Here is a 14642-nt window from a genome sequence, read left to right as displayed (position 1 = left end):
TCCTTGCATTAGATTCATCTGCAAAAAAACCAAAACCCACTTCTCTAAATCAATTAAATAGTCTGACCTCCTTTTCATCCTTTCAGAGAGGATGGAAAAAATAACCACTATAATAAAAATTAAATACCTTGTTGCAGGCTCTGATTAATGTGAATCCTGGTACTGAAATCATCGAAGATCATTGGTCAGATAATATGACAGAATATCTTTTGTAGTGATAGCTTAATTTGGTTTTTTGGGGGCGGGCAGGGCTCATTGTACTGATTATAAATATGACATATGTAAATGTAATATAAAATAATTACAGGTACAGAAAAATGAAGGTAGTCTTTTCAGTTATTATGATATCCTAAACATTTAAAGCACAGTCTAACCAATTGGTTAAAACAAACAAGCAAGGTGTTTTTATGTACCTAGTCATAAAGGATGGCATTTACCTTAACACCCAACTTGATACATAATTATTAGAATTAACATCTACTGTATATAAAGATAGGTGGTAAAACTTTACTGTACAGTAACTTCCATTATAAACACTGTTTAAGCTACATGTGGTAACAACTAGCCGATGACATGGTAAGAGTGTGAATAAGCATTTATTCAACTGACAGCTTCTTTGTAGACAAAAGTATATGTAAGCCGGTGAAGTATCATTGGTTTTTTCTGTATGAAGCTGCATATCAATCCCTGGATTATTTATGAATTATAAATGTATGTTGTGCCTTTAATTGAAAAAATCATTTGGATAAGACCTGATCACAAAGGCTTAGGATATTAATGAGGAAATTAGGCAAGTATCAGGACGCCACAAAAGCTAAGCCACAATTATAAATATAAGGCCACCGTATCTGGGCTTCAGAAATTCAGACAACCACTAGGTGACAGCAGAGAGATACAGAAAATGAATTATTTCTGTCATCTAGCAGCGGTCTGGATATGGTATGCCTTGTATACCAAAATAGTTGTTTTGGCTGCAGCAAATTAACATAGCTATCTCCCTGGGCATTAGGAATATTGGACTAGTAGTACTGACTTTTAACCAGTAATCTCATGACCAAATTCAAAACATTGGTGTGATGATTATGGTTCCCTGAAGGAATGGGGAACTCCCTTATTGCTCTTTTCTGATCAGTCTGCTTCTGACCAACCTCCAAGAAGGGAAACCTTTTAAATCTGAAAAATGAAGGAACATTCATTAAAATTGTTTGTGTGTGTGTGTGTGTGTGTGTGTGTGTGTGTGTATCCTGAAAATGTGTAGGAAGAGAAATTTTGTAAAAGTGCCTTTGGGGGGAGTGCCTTTGAGTCACTGTTGACTTCTGCTGATTGCCTAGACTAGTCCCTGCAGTTTTCTTGGCAAGATTTGCCAGGTTAAAAAAAACTGCTCCCAGATTGCTCTGACTGGTGTGGGAGATATTGATCATGTCATCCAATGCGTGTTTATCCAGCTATAATCAATAGAAGAAGAAATATTCTCCATGATAATTGGTATAATTTAAAGTGAGCCTTTTCGTCTTTTTCCTCATATGTGAGAAAATAAACCTTCAAAATTGTCTCCCACTTTGTACAATACTTAGCTGACTTTCAGCTCCTAACAGGAAATCATCATCTATAGCAGCTTCTAACTTTATTTTCCAGGTATAGTGGACTACAATAACTTACATCCAGGCAAAATAGTTAACAATTGGTGTGGTAGGTGTTATAGTCAAATTTAGAAAGTAGGGGTCATGAAACTAGTACACTATTAAAATGCACAAATGGTGTATTCTAAACATTTCAGAGAAGGAAAGGTGTCTAGATCTTCTTTTTACAGTATCTGGTAATGTTTTTTTAATGCTTTCTCTATATTTGATACCTTAAGCAATATTTGACTCATAAATTGTAGAACTATATTTAGTAATTAGGATTTCTTGTTGTTCTTTTGTTCCCTCCTTCCATATAGACATACACATAAAACCAAGTGTGCATTGCCTTCACAGGCTTTATTGCTACAGGAAGTTGTTGCTGTATAAAAATAGAGTTTATCCCAATGCAAATAAAGGACAAAGAATACAAAATCAGGAAAGGAGGAAGAGGAAATGCCCTTGCTAAGGCCAAGTGGGGAAAAGGGTGTAGGAACGGCTGGTCACAGGCCAGGGCATAGCATCAGCTTTTAATGTATACCAGACCCAGCTCTCAGTTTCATAAATAGGTTGCCACCAGGGAGTCAGTGGGGTACAAATAAATAAATAAGTTACAGAATAAATAAGTTGGTTTAGAAAATTTAAACTTTCTAAATAAGTTTAGAAAATGTCACTTCTAGGGCAGGGGGGTTCCCACTCTGCTGGCACTAAATGATGGTTGAACCAGGACTCAAAGGATGGCAGAACCATTTCTGCTTCCATTGCCAGCCTGGTAAGTGCAGTAGTCAAACTCCAAGCTATTGCTGGTGTGTCTGGGCAAGTTGCACACCAGTATATCAATGCCATCATTGGCTTTATAGACAAGCCCCTTTTCTACCTGCAGAGGCCTTGACTGTTCCAGGAAAACCATACAGCTTCCAGATCTGGGTTGCAAAACTCCTGGCAACTATTAGATGGCAACAACCTTCCTTAGTACCAAAGATCCAGTCATTTGGATCTTTGCAACCCAGATCTGGTAGCTCTGGGAAACACATCAAATTTGCCCTTCATAGGATGCACACCCATCTGCTTTGGATACGTTCTCACAGGAAAAACTCTCCAATGAGGCTGAAGGCTGTAATAATCAAACAGCTCCCAAAGAAACAGCAATGTTCTTCGATCCTCAGATAGTACACTGATTATTCTAGCACAGGTCAGAAGGTTGGAGCAATCATTGAATGTTCAGGGCACTAAACAGGCTTGCAAAATTGTGCTTCGTTCTTAACTACAACTGCTCCTAGATGGAGTAAGAGCATATTTCTAAGGGAAAGGCAGATTGTGGGCTTGAATAAAAAGTGGGAAGAGTACGTGTGCCTTGCAGTAGATGGGGCTACATGACCTAATGAGCAGCCTTCTTTAAACTGCCTGGAGGAGGATCAGTTGGTACCACAAGTCTCTCAGGCTAAATGCCACACCCCCTATCTCTTGAATAAGGTGTGAGAATGTCCAATGCTTTTTCTTCAGTGGGAGAAAAGGCTTGATAGGTGAACAGATTCACAACACTGTTGATGGACCAATCTTTAAAGGAAAAATGCCCATTCCATAGCTAACAGCAGTCTGATCATCTGATCATTGATGGTGGGTGAATGCTCTCTAAAGGCCAAGATATATTTGGGCCAACAACATCATGCTGCACTCCTGTTAATTGTCCATTCATTCCTCCCATCTGGACTGGAAAGCTCCATCATGGAGTTTATTTCTCCTCCTGCCATACTTACAGGCAGGACAGGCTTATGATCTCTCTGTAGAAGGAACATGGATACGTCAACTCAGTGACCCCATGAGCTCTGAACAGACAGCACTTTCAGCCCACACAACCACACTCTGCGGCTGAAACTTTGTCCAGAGTCTTCCAGACATTGTGCACATCCATGAAAGAGAAGTTCTCGTACCGGGTGGGTCGGCAGCAGGGTTGAGAAGAATGGGGCCCAGGCACAATGGCATGTTGCTTTATGAGGTGACTCAGGGTTAGGTCGTAGTTAGTGCGGGTACGCTGGCATGACCCACTGCAATACTTGAACTTAACAACCTCGTCAGAATCATAGCCAAGCCCCAGATCCCGCACTTTCATTCTGAGGCTATGTAAGCGACAATAGCGACCCCGATTACCACGTCCAGCCCTCCTAGATCCTTTCCTGGCACTGCTGGAGCTTGAAGGGGAGCGCTCAGCCCTGAGAAGTTCTGATGTGCTCAGCTCTTGTATGGTCATATTTTCCCCTGGAAGAAAAAGGGAAAGAGGTCTTAATTCTTTCGCCCAAGGAGAAAAGAATATGGGGGGAGAGTTCCTAAGACAAGAAAAAGGGCAAAGATCTTGAGGAAAATACATTCTTCAGCCCATATGACCATCTGGGAGAATGGAAGTCTCAAAAATCCAATTGGCTTGGATCAAGAATTCAGATATAGCCCCCTCCTCCCCAAGCCACTTTCCCTGGAAAAATGCCAGGTCCCTACCATGCCAGTGGTTCCACACAGCCAGAGATGGTGTTTCCATGCTGTTTTCCTCCATAGAGGCAGAGCTGGCAGAGCTCATGCTTCCAGAAGCTGCTCCCAAGGTCTGGTTATGATACCAGGTCTCTGAACTTGCCATGACTGCCCCAGCAAACAGTGACAGTAGAGTAATGGTTCCCCACAAACCCTGCTCCTAAGATAGATAGGAGGATATATAACAGTAAATATGCTAATTAGGATACAGATAGTGGAAAATAAGAAAGCAAGGTATGCTAAATTGTCTCAGGGCCATGATCCTCTCACGTGACATCATGTGGAGGCTGTGCTCAGGATGGCCTTTGCCCAGCTCAGGCTGGCACACCAGTGATGGCCCTACCTGGACTGTGAAGATGTTGCAGCAGTAATTCATGCTGTGATCACTACCCAGCTGGACTACTGCAAATGCACTCTACAAGTGGTTGCCTTTAAAGACTACTTGGAAAATGCAGTTGGTGCAAAATGCTTCAGCTTGCTTCTTACCTGGCACTAGGTGCCAGAAGCATATAACACCTATGATGGAGGCTCTGCACTGGTTCCCAATAGGTTTTCAGGTGCAATCTGAAGTCCTGGTTTTGACCTATAAAGCTATTTATGGCTTGGCACCAAGGTATCTTCAGGACCACCTATTCCAGCTAAAATCAAACCATGTGACATGCACATCCCAAGAGAAATTGCTTGTGATCTACTTATGTGAAGTTGGGGGCCTAAGGCCAGGAAGAGATAGTTATCCATCATGGCCCCCATGCTAATGGAACAGTCTTTCCTTGGAAGTTTCACTTGCTCTAATATTGATGGCATTCCAGAATCAAGTTAAGACAAAGCTCTTCTGGAGGTTTTTTAAAACTTAGTTAAGATGATACCATCTTTTTAATTTTCTTTTTGTGTGTTGTTCCATTTTCAGCCCACATGTTGGTTGTCTTTGGATTTTGATTGTTACTTTTCCACTATGGGTATTTTATTTCTTACCATGGATGCTTTATGTTTGTTGTATTGTTGAGAATCTTATGATTATGCAGATATAGAATTGAAATACAATAAATACATTCCTTCCATGGTGTAAAATATGTATCAAACTATCATAGGTAAAAATCAGAATGCAAAGGAATCCTTTTCACTTCAAGCATACCCAATGAGAAACCATAGTAATATAAGCTTGGAGTAGAGACCCATGTGAATTCATCACACAAATCAGTATATGGCAGGATATTTATTTTGGACTATATAGAAATTATATTTATATTAAAAATTACCATCTCAAATGTGAAATTCAGAGCTTTGTCTCCCAGAAGTGGAGTGTTAAGCTAACCAAAGAAACCAAAACAGCAAGCCCATATGCTGGAAACCGAAGTGAACTGAGAGAAGGAAGCAGCTCTTCCATCTTTCATACACTGACTAGGCTTCTTCTGTAGACAAAGGCCTCTGTAAGTTTCCACTATTTCTGGAACTAATGCCCTGATGTCAAGAACATTCTTGGCATTGACTAACTCACCCTGGATCGTGCTTGTTGGATAGGCAAACTCCTGCAGGCAGAGGGTGGTCCGTCTAATCTGTGCCTTGACCCCTCAACTCTCCACTCCATTCTACCTGAAATACAAAGACACAGTTCAGGAACTCAATTCCATTTATCTGATGTGAAGACTAGTTTCCACTCCTACGAGCTTCTGGCTCAGTTATGGCCCCTGCCTGCTGTGTGTCTATGAGCAGTCCTTCCTGGACTACAAATTTCTTTCAATAAATGCATCAATCCAACTAAACGAAGGTGATCAAGAAGCCCCTAACAAGATACTTTGTTGTTTGTTGCTGGCCTGGCAAAGTTGCATGTTGCAATCTTTTATTAAGTCTCCTTAGGATTGGTTTGTTACATTAACAGAATGGCATATGGATATTTCCACAGTTCGATCCCAATGTATCTGTAGGTACCAGTAAATACACAAATGGGATAAATATAATTATATACAAAAATAATATGCCAATCAAAGAAATAAATCTGATTCATCACCAAATATTCAACTCACTTTTGTGCCGAAGTAACCTAATCTTTTAGTGTTTACTGTCACCTATTTTACCCACCCAATACCCATGAATATTCTTTTATGTTTGCACTGTTTCTATCAGACCTTTTCCAGCTGCCTAGGAAAAATGTATCACACTATTGGCACTACTATGTTGAATGAAGCACTAGGCACTTATCTGGAATCCTCCTGCCCTCACACCACCTTCTGACCTGCAATTACAAAGAGCAACTCCTTGGAGAACTAGATGGAGAATTCACAGTCTTGCATAGTAGCTGGACCCAACAAAGAAATGACAAACCTTGGTGCCACATCTTGGTTTAGTTTTAGTCTCCTTTGACAAGCAGAGATGTGCCCCTAACTGGACACGATTTCTTTTCCTACAGTGCAGGGGTGGGAAGCCTCCAGCCCTCCAGGTGTTGCTGAATAATCACTCCCAGGATCCCTCACCAATGGCATTCTGGCTGAAGCTTCTGGGAATATCAGATCAGATATCTGGGATCCTATCTTGAGTTTGCAGAAGGTTGTATTTTTCTCAGACTCCCACAAGGTGGCAATACAAAACCAGGTTTTTTTCCCCATTGCTTTCTTTACCCACACAGGGAGAGTTGCTTCTCACTATTTCCCGGAGACTGGGAGAGATCCTAGGCCTGACTTTGCAGAAAAGGATACAGAGGGTTCCAAATTCATTCAGAGAGCATCAAGAACCCAACAGTTCAACCCTGAGCTACATATATTCTCTTCTGTTGGAGAGACACATTAACTGCTAGGAATGTCTTTATGTTTTCTTGAGGATAACTACAGATACAGCCACCTTCTGAAACAGAACAAGTACTCCTACCCTTTCTAAGTTGTCTGGGTTTTTCTTGGAATCTGCCAGAGACTATGCAAGGAAAGTAACATCTTCTGAGAAACACAGCAAATATATTCCATTTTATTTCTTTTCTTTCACCCTTCAGGTAGAGCAGGGTTTCTTGACCAGGGTTCTATGGAACCCTAGGGTTTCATGAGAGGTCACTAGGGCTTTCCTGGGAGATCACAATTTATTTAAAAAATTATTTCAATTTATTCGGGCAACTTCACATTAAAGAAGTAAGTTTCATTCTTTATTTTTAGTTTAAGAACACTGTTAATGCATATACTGTATATAGGCCTACCCATGAAACAAATACAATAATTTTGTAACTTCTGGCCTATATTTGAGCCTGAATGTGCAGGGGTTCCCTGAGGCTTGAAAAATATTTCAAAGGTTCCTCCAGGGGCAAAAAGTTGAGAAAGGCTGAGGTAGAGCCACAGTCAGGTTTCTTTTATCTGCCATTCAGAAACTATAAAAGAAAGTTTTGTAGAGTTCCCAATCCCAGCCATAAAAAATGAGAACATTGCTGACATCTGCTTCCACATCTTATAAATCGATGCAGAAGTCATCAGCTCCAGCAACAAGTTCAGATGTTTTGGATAACAACATTTTTCCTTTCCCAAGACCTTTGGGTGGGAACGCTATGCCTTTCCCTACTATTATGCCAAAGCTGCTAGGACTGAATTTGATCTGCGTTAATGCAAGCATCCAAGATCTGGATTCTCAGTTCTTAAATAACAGCATCAATAAAATGTGTGGAACTTCTGGACACTCTCTCTCTCCTTTAGATCTAAGTAGAGCACAAACTAAAGACCATCCAGCCTGACTGGTCTGGGCTGAAAGCCGCAAGAGAAGTCCCAGAAATAGAGGCAACTGTGGAGCAACTTCCTGGGCATCAGGAAAGGAAAAGGCCACCCATGGGTTAGGATCAAGGATAAGATCGGGAACCTTTTGCACAGAGCAGGCTTCACCTCTTTCCAGCCACCCACCAGACCCCCCCTCTCCCCCCGTTGATTCCCTGCTTCCCTGCCTGGAAAACTAGGACTTTTGGAAGCCGCGAGGCAGACCGGATCGGAGGAAGAAGGCTGGGATGGAGGCAACCGGGAGAGTGAGCAGAGGCTCTGAGCCAGTCTCTGGAGAATAAATGCGCTTGTTAGCTGGATCTGTGAGAGGCAGCAACATTGCTCCTCCCTACACCATAAGTTCTTCCAAAGTAGATCTGCTTACACAAATACATTCGCCCGCCACCCGCATTTGCCCCGATCTCTCCTCCCCCAACACCCCCTCCCTTCCGCGGGTTTGGAAGGCGCTCAGACTTTCCAGCCCGCCCCACTCACCGTGCGCTCCGTCTCGACAGATCGGGCGCCTTCTGCTGCGCGCGGCTCTCCGGGGACCATGCTCCGAGAGTCCGGGCCGCGAAGCGCCTCCCTCTGTCCTCGGGTACCGGCCCTTCCAGAGCATCGAATTCACTCCCTATACCGGAGAGATACGGTCGCCGTTGGCCAGGTTAGCGCGACGAGAGATGTCTTCGCCAGATCGGCTGTGGAATGGGGATCCTTACCTCTTTCAGGCGGGCAGACAGTTTGCCTCTTCCCGCTTCGGGACGGACCCCGGAATAGACAGGCGGGCAGGCACGCACACCAACATATTTTCCCGCTAGGGACTCACCGCTGGCAGGCTTTTTCCCTTACCTCCCGGCGACGGCGGCTCCACCGCAGCTCCTGCGTTCAGCCGGCCCCGGGGGCCATGGCCCGGCTTTCCCAGGATCGTTCCACTAAGTATCCGACCTTCACGTCGCCAGCATGGCCAGCAGGTGCCCGGAGCGCTCAGCGCCCTCCTGCGGGGAAAGTTCGGGTTAAAGTGGCTCAGGTCCTGGGTAGAACCGGCAGGGCGGGCCCGATCCAGGGTCTCCCATCCACGCCAGCCCGCGCTCAACCCGCGCAGCAAGGAAATCCGCGAAGGGGGCGCACAGCTTGCAGGACTCGGACTCGTGACCGGCAGAACTCCAGTCCAGGCGGCCTCCGGGAGGGAGAAAAGGACCGGCTCCATCTCCGCGCCTAGCTGAGTCTGGTGTCAAATTCCAGCCTCCGCTGTCACCTGATCCCCAGGGCGGGGTGGGGCGGGCCGGGTTGGTCCCGACCAGCAGAGAATCCACGGAAGGGATGGGGCAGCAGCCACCCGTCATCCTCTTCTCCTGGGGCCAAGGGAAATTTAGAAGCAGATGTCGCCGATTGACGCCACCTGTGCGCCGAGTGCTTGGGCTTCTTGTGTAGTCGAGCAGTTTTACACTGGAAACGAGGGGAGCCCCCTGGAAGCTCTCAGGAAATCAGAATGCTGACGGTGCCATTTGGCATGACTGGGCTTCGTTGAGCTAAAGACCAGCACAGGTCAGCCTCAAGTAAATTAAGGAATGGCTCCAGGTTAATGACAGGGAATAGCAAGGGCAGACTTGGAGAGACTGGAAGGAAAGGAAGGAAGGAAGGAAGGACAGACCTTTGTTTTCTAATGGTCCTTCTGGCCCTAGTACTCACCTCACTGGGCCCCACTGCACCAGAGGAAGAACACATGTGCAAGTAAGCAGAAGTTACACAGGATGCTGGGTGATCACAATAGTGGAAATTAGCTTTGTCCATTCATTGCCTTGGGCAACCCTAAAGGGACCAGTCCTGACAGTCTTATTGTCCAAAGAGAGAAGAGTGAGCAGGAAGATCTTCACAAAAAGAGAGAAATCAGATAAATGAATGGAAACAGTGGCAGCAGTTCTTTGCAGCCACTACTTGTGAGGGAAATAAAAAGCAGCACAGGCTCACTGACAAAAACTCAGCAGTAGTTCCCAGACACTCAGCTTGACAGGGCTAGACAAAACTCATAGGCCTGAGCTTGGCTGAAAACTCTTGGATATACAGTATGATATAGCACAGTGTTTTTCAAACTTGGCAACTTTAAGATGTGTGGACTTGAACTACTCACTGTAGTCCAGCACTTTTTCTGCCACCCTTCACACAGTTCAGTGGACTTCTGCCTTGCACTCTTTGGTCTTGAAGCAGAGGTTTTGTTGGTTGTTGACATAATTTTCATCTCTGTCCTGAGAAACTCTGGCTGTCAGTGTTGACTCCCAGACTGTTTCTCAGAGTTCCCAGCAGGTGTTGCTCCTCTGAAAGTTCTGGTAATTTGGCAGCTGCCAAAGTGGGCTAATTCCTGGCACTACTCTTGACCCATATGATTATGGCTGTGGTCTCCTCTAATAAGGTGACAGGTTAATGATGCTACTCTTCCGCTACATTTCCTTGGCAGAACTGCTGCAGTTCTTATTTTCAGGTACTCAGATGTAGAGGACTTAGGCATCTGGTACAAACTGTGATGAAAAATGAGGAAACGTGCATTACAATGTCGCAATGCAAACCCTGGCCTTTTGTATTTGCATCCTAGTGTTGGACATGATATATCTCAACACCTTGACACACATTTGGTCCTTTGTTCCCCCTTGTCTCCCTTGTGGATACCTATCTTTAGGAAATTCTGGGTTACAAATCACCGAGACTAGGTGGAGACCATCGTGGTCCATTTGCATCTATTCCTATCCATGCAAGGTTCCCTCATTTCCCTGGCTTTATTCTAGAGTAAGATGAATATAAAATAATTATTTCACTTTAATTTTATAGTTGCCTTAGAATGGCTATTTTCTCTGTTATTAAACTTTTTCCTGACTTTTAAAACATAGAAGTTGCCTTTTACCACTAACTTCTACCAATGATCTTTCTAGGTGGGCAATCACACTCTTCACATCTCCCTGCCACCACTCCAGGCTTGTGCTGCTGAACTTTGACAGCATTATCTCATAATGTTTTTCAATCTGGGGGGAATTTAAGAATAGGAATAGCAAGTTGCCTCCCAGAGGCCACCTACTCCATCCCAACTTTAGACCACATCTCCAAACACCCCCTCACCCCCTGAAGTCCAAAAAGTTTCAGCCATACACCTGGGAATTTTCTATATCACTGCATGGTCTCCTGCAGGCTTTCAGAAGGTCAGAAAGTTGACCCTCTCAGAAATATCCACCATGCTCTAACTTAATATCATTTAAAATTGATTGGCAACAACTTTCCACTAATTTGGTCAGATGCTTTCCCAGCCATTTCTGGAAAGAGCAGGAACAGACTGTGGGACTTAATGCCTACAAAACAGACATTCTAGCCTTCTTTATTGGCTCCAAACTGCAGCGACAAAGGTGGCTCTTTGCTAGAAGTTGCCAGTGGAATTCCTCAGATGACTCATGGCCCCCCTCCCCACACCAGGTACATCACAGATTATCTCCCACTTAGTGGCTGACATATACCATTCCAATCAGTTTGCAGACAAAAGCTCAGTTCTTACTTCTAAACTTCTGTTTTGTTTTGTTTTTCAGTTTAAGCTGAATAACTGAGATGGCTCAGCATAACTTTTTCTAGACCTCAGATGGCTTTTTCCTGGGAGGCCTTGGAAAGAGATGTGCCCCTTTATTTTTCCAGCTTCCCTGCTATCAGACAGCTTTGGAGCATGGATTGATGTCTCATGTCCCTTCCCTCCCCTTTCCTGTTTGCTGTTGCATGTAAGCCCCCCCCCCCGCCCCCAATTTCATTTCTGGCTGGCTGCATTTGCTCTCAGCTGCTCTCTCTTACCCCAACTTACCTCTTCCAAGGTGAGCCAAATGGGGTGCTGCTCTTGGTACAAGATCAAAACTGGCATTGCTTGATCAATTACCAACCCAATTTGGGGGGGGCTTCTTTAATAATGCTTTGCTCTGGAGCGGTGCTGGATGCTCATTAGAGGCTTCCACTGCTAGATGGCAAATGAGTCTATGCTATGCTCCCACACGTAGCCCTCCCCCTTCACCCCGGCCAGCTATATATAGGTAAAGCATTACTTACTCTTAGCCACATAGGAACTTATCCCTGAGCACATTTGCTTAAATCTATTAGGATTATCCTATATGACAGCTCCTTTTTATTAAAAGTGTAACCGTTCCTCTTTAGCTCACACTTACTGTGAAGTGAGTTTAGTATTATAGTTCCAGGCAGGATAACTTGGTTAGAGAACCAGCATCAATTTGAGCACCATCAAAGATATCATAGTAAATGGATTTCTGGTCTCAAGGAGCAATAAGAAATGGACTTGTTCATGGATTGAGGCACCAGGATCAGACATGTTTGTTTCTCCTTGACAGTGAAAAAGTTAAGCATAGGAACTGTGGTATTTTCACTGATAGCCTTCTAGTTACAATCCCAGCTTGATCATAAAAATAATTGCTGCACCCAACCATTTCCCACTGAACGTTTGGTACCTCCCCTCCTTCAACTGTTTCAATTCAAGAGGGCTATTTTAAGCAACTATAACTTGTGCTTGAATTTCCTTATTTGCATTTTTCCCTCTCCATCCCTGTTCCTTTTGTGTAATGCTTGCACTGTCTTGTATTTTCATTAATGTACAGCTTTTTGAATGGTTTTGGAATTTTACAAATTAATCCTGCTCCTCTAAATGATATAATGCGTACAATAAAGAAGATTGCCCAGGGTAGCGCCCAGTTGAGTATGCTATGAAACATGTGAATTAAAACATCCTATTTTCCGCAATTTTTAAGTGAACTTTTACATCATTATCCTTTTATATACCTTTGTACTCTTACAGATTTGGCTACTGCTTTACCTCAAGACTTTTTATCTCTATAGAGTTGCCACTGTATAATCTGTTTTTGAATTAATGTGCTATAAGTTATACATGTTATGAATGAAGAGGCAGGAAATAAATTGTGCTCACAACCATGTTGTGGGTGTCCTTTCCTTATAATCCTTTGATTCTCCAAAATTAAGAGAAATCCTATTAACTCTGGGAGATCTTTAAAGGATTTATTTGTCTTGCTGCCACCACCAAACTTTTTTCTGATTTAAAAATTATCTTTTTATTCTCCTTTATTTCTTTATGTCTCTGAGGTGACGTAATTAAGTGGATCATGGGGAAAATATAGGATGGCGCAGTCACTCAACATTTAAACCAAGAAGCAAGTTAACTTTTATTAAGTAACTTAAAACGTGTTAAAAATAGGTTCAATTATTATTACAACATGTCTATAGTCTGTCAATAGTTGCCTTCCTTAGCACTAATTACAGGTAGCCTTCAGGTTATGATGGCAATTGGGATTGGAATTTCTGTCACTAAACAATGCGATCATAAAGGGTGACGTCATGTGACCGCGTCACTTAACAATGGCAATCCTGCAGTCCTGGTTGCCATTGTAACCCCAGGTCTGTGCTGCTCATTAAGCAGGAAGAGGTGGGAGTCCCAGGCAAGCAGGTCGGCAGATGTGTGGGGAGGCAAGTGTGCCGCAGGCAGGCTCTATGGAGTGTTGATTGGTGTGTGGGTGTTGTGGGGGGACAGGGGGCCATGAGCAGGTGCTATGGTGTGTGGGTGGGTCACAGGTGCCGAGGAAGGTGGGGGGTGCCATAGGCAGGGTCTACAGAGTGAGGACAGGTAAAAAAGCAGCAGGAGTGGGAGTGACTTCCGACTTCCTGCTGGCTTCCCCATCGACTTCGCTTGTGGGAAGCTGGCAGGGAACATTGGAAATAGAGATCATGTGACCGCAGTTCAATGTGATGTCTTAATCACAAGTCAGGCACTGAGCAAGGATGCTGTGACAGCCACAACTTCACAGACAGTTCATAAGTCCCCTCGTTCAGCACCATCATAACTTCGTCAAGAATTCACAGAGCTTATCTAATTGATTTACCCAAAACTCAGTTGACATTTTGAACATCACTCAAATGACCACTTATGTTGTAGGGAAATAATATTTTCCCAGGAATAAATAGCTTTTAATTGTTTTTTCTAGTAAAAAATGCTTCTTCTCCCAGACAGCGTATCAACTGCAGCAGTAGGGAAGGTGTGGAATGCAGTTCCCACACGCCAGAGGCACATTTTGGTGAGCGCTAGTGATGTCACTGGTGACAAGCACCACTCTCCTCTTCCCTTCCATGTTCTTTTTAAAAGCATGCTTCTTTTTTAACTCTTTAAAGAAGTTGAGCAGATTATTACAAATTACAGCCTCATTAAATGTGGTAACCCCAAATGTGATAAGTCCCATTAAGACTAGTTTAAGCACTGCATAATCACTCCTCCTCCTAATAGTAGTAAAACATTCACACTAGACTGCATTCTTCTGGAGTGTAGGAATGCTGTTAAATAAACAAAAATCAATCAATAAAACCAATCAATGCATCTAAAGAAAGGACTTGGAAGTTCCTATTCACAGCTCACCTATGAAGGAATAAATACCACTATACTCTGTATAGAATTAAACTGTAAAATTAATACCCACAGGTTTAAGAGAAACATGTTACAGGCATTAATTCTTGTCAGTACACGTACAATAGCCTTGTCTGCTTTCTCATCAAATGTATTTATACAGGAAAACCCTTACTGTCATCTGTCATTGGTTCCTAACCTCCTATTATTTAAGGTGTGTGTGTCCAAGTGTGTGATCCACCAAATGATAGAATTGGATGGTAGAATTCAAGCTGATTTTTGTCCCCATGTGGTAGAATTGGTCAGAAATTTAAATTCCTCTGAGGTAAACTTGCATATGTGAATGTTTTTAGG

At 43.3% G+C, this 14642-nt stretch overlaps 1 protein-coding gene across 1 annotated transcript; it reads right to left on the bottom strand.

Annotated features, from left to right (window-relative positions):
* Window positions 1-1955: 1955 nt before the first annotated feature.
* Window positions 1956-9065, bottom strand: ARTN (artemin). The gene is made up of 5 exons (XM_063297781.1): window positions 8705-9065; window positions 8351-8486; window positions 5635-5729; window positions 4110-4299; window positions 1956-3875 (listed from the first exon to the last, which is right to left on the bottom strand). The coding sequence occupies exons 2-5, from the start codon at window positions 8472-8474 to the stop codon at window positions 3463-3465; spliced, it is 822 nt and encodes a 273-aa protein (XP_063153851.1). The 5' UTR covers window positions 8475-8486; window positions 8705-9065; the 3' UTR covers window positions 1956-3462.
* Window positions 9066-14642: the final 5577 nt, after the last annotated feature.

This window comes from Candoia aspera, chromosome 3 (assembly GCF_035149785.1).
Source record: "Candoia aspera isolate rCanAsp1 chromosome 3, rCanAsp1.hap2, whole genome shotgun sequence".
Lineage (NCBI taxonomy): Eukaryota > Metazoa > Chordata > Lepidosauria > Squamata > Boidae > Candoia > Candoia aspera.
This window is presented reverse-complemented; position numbering and strand designations above follow the sequence as displayed.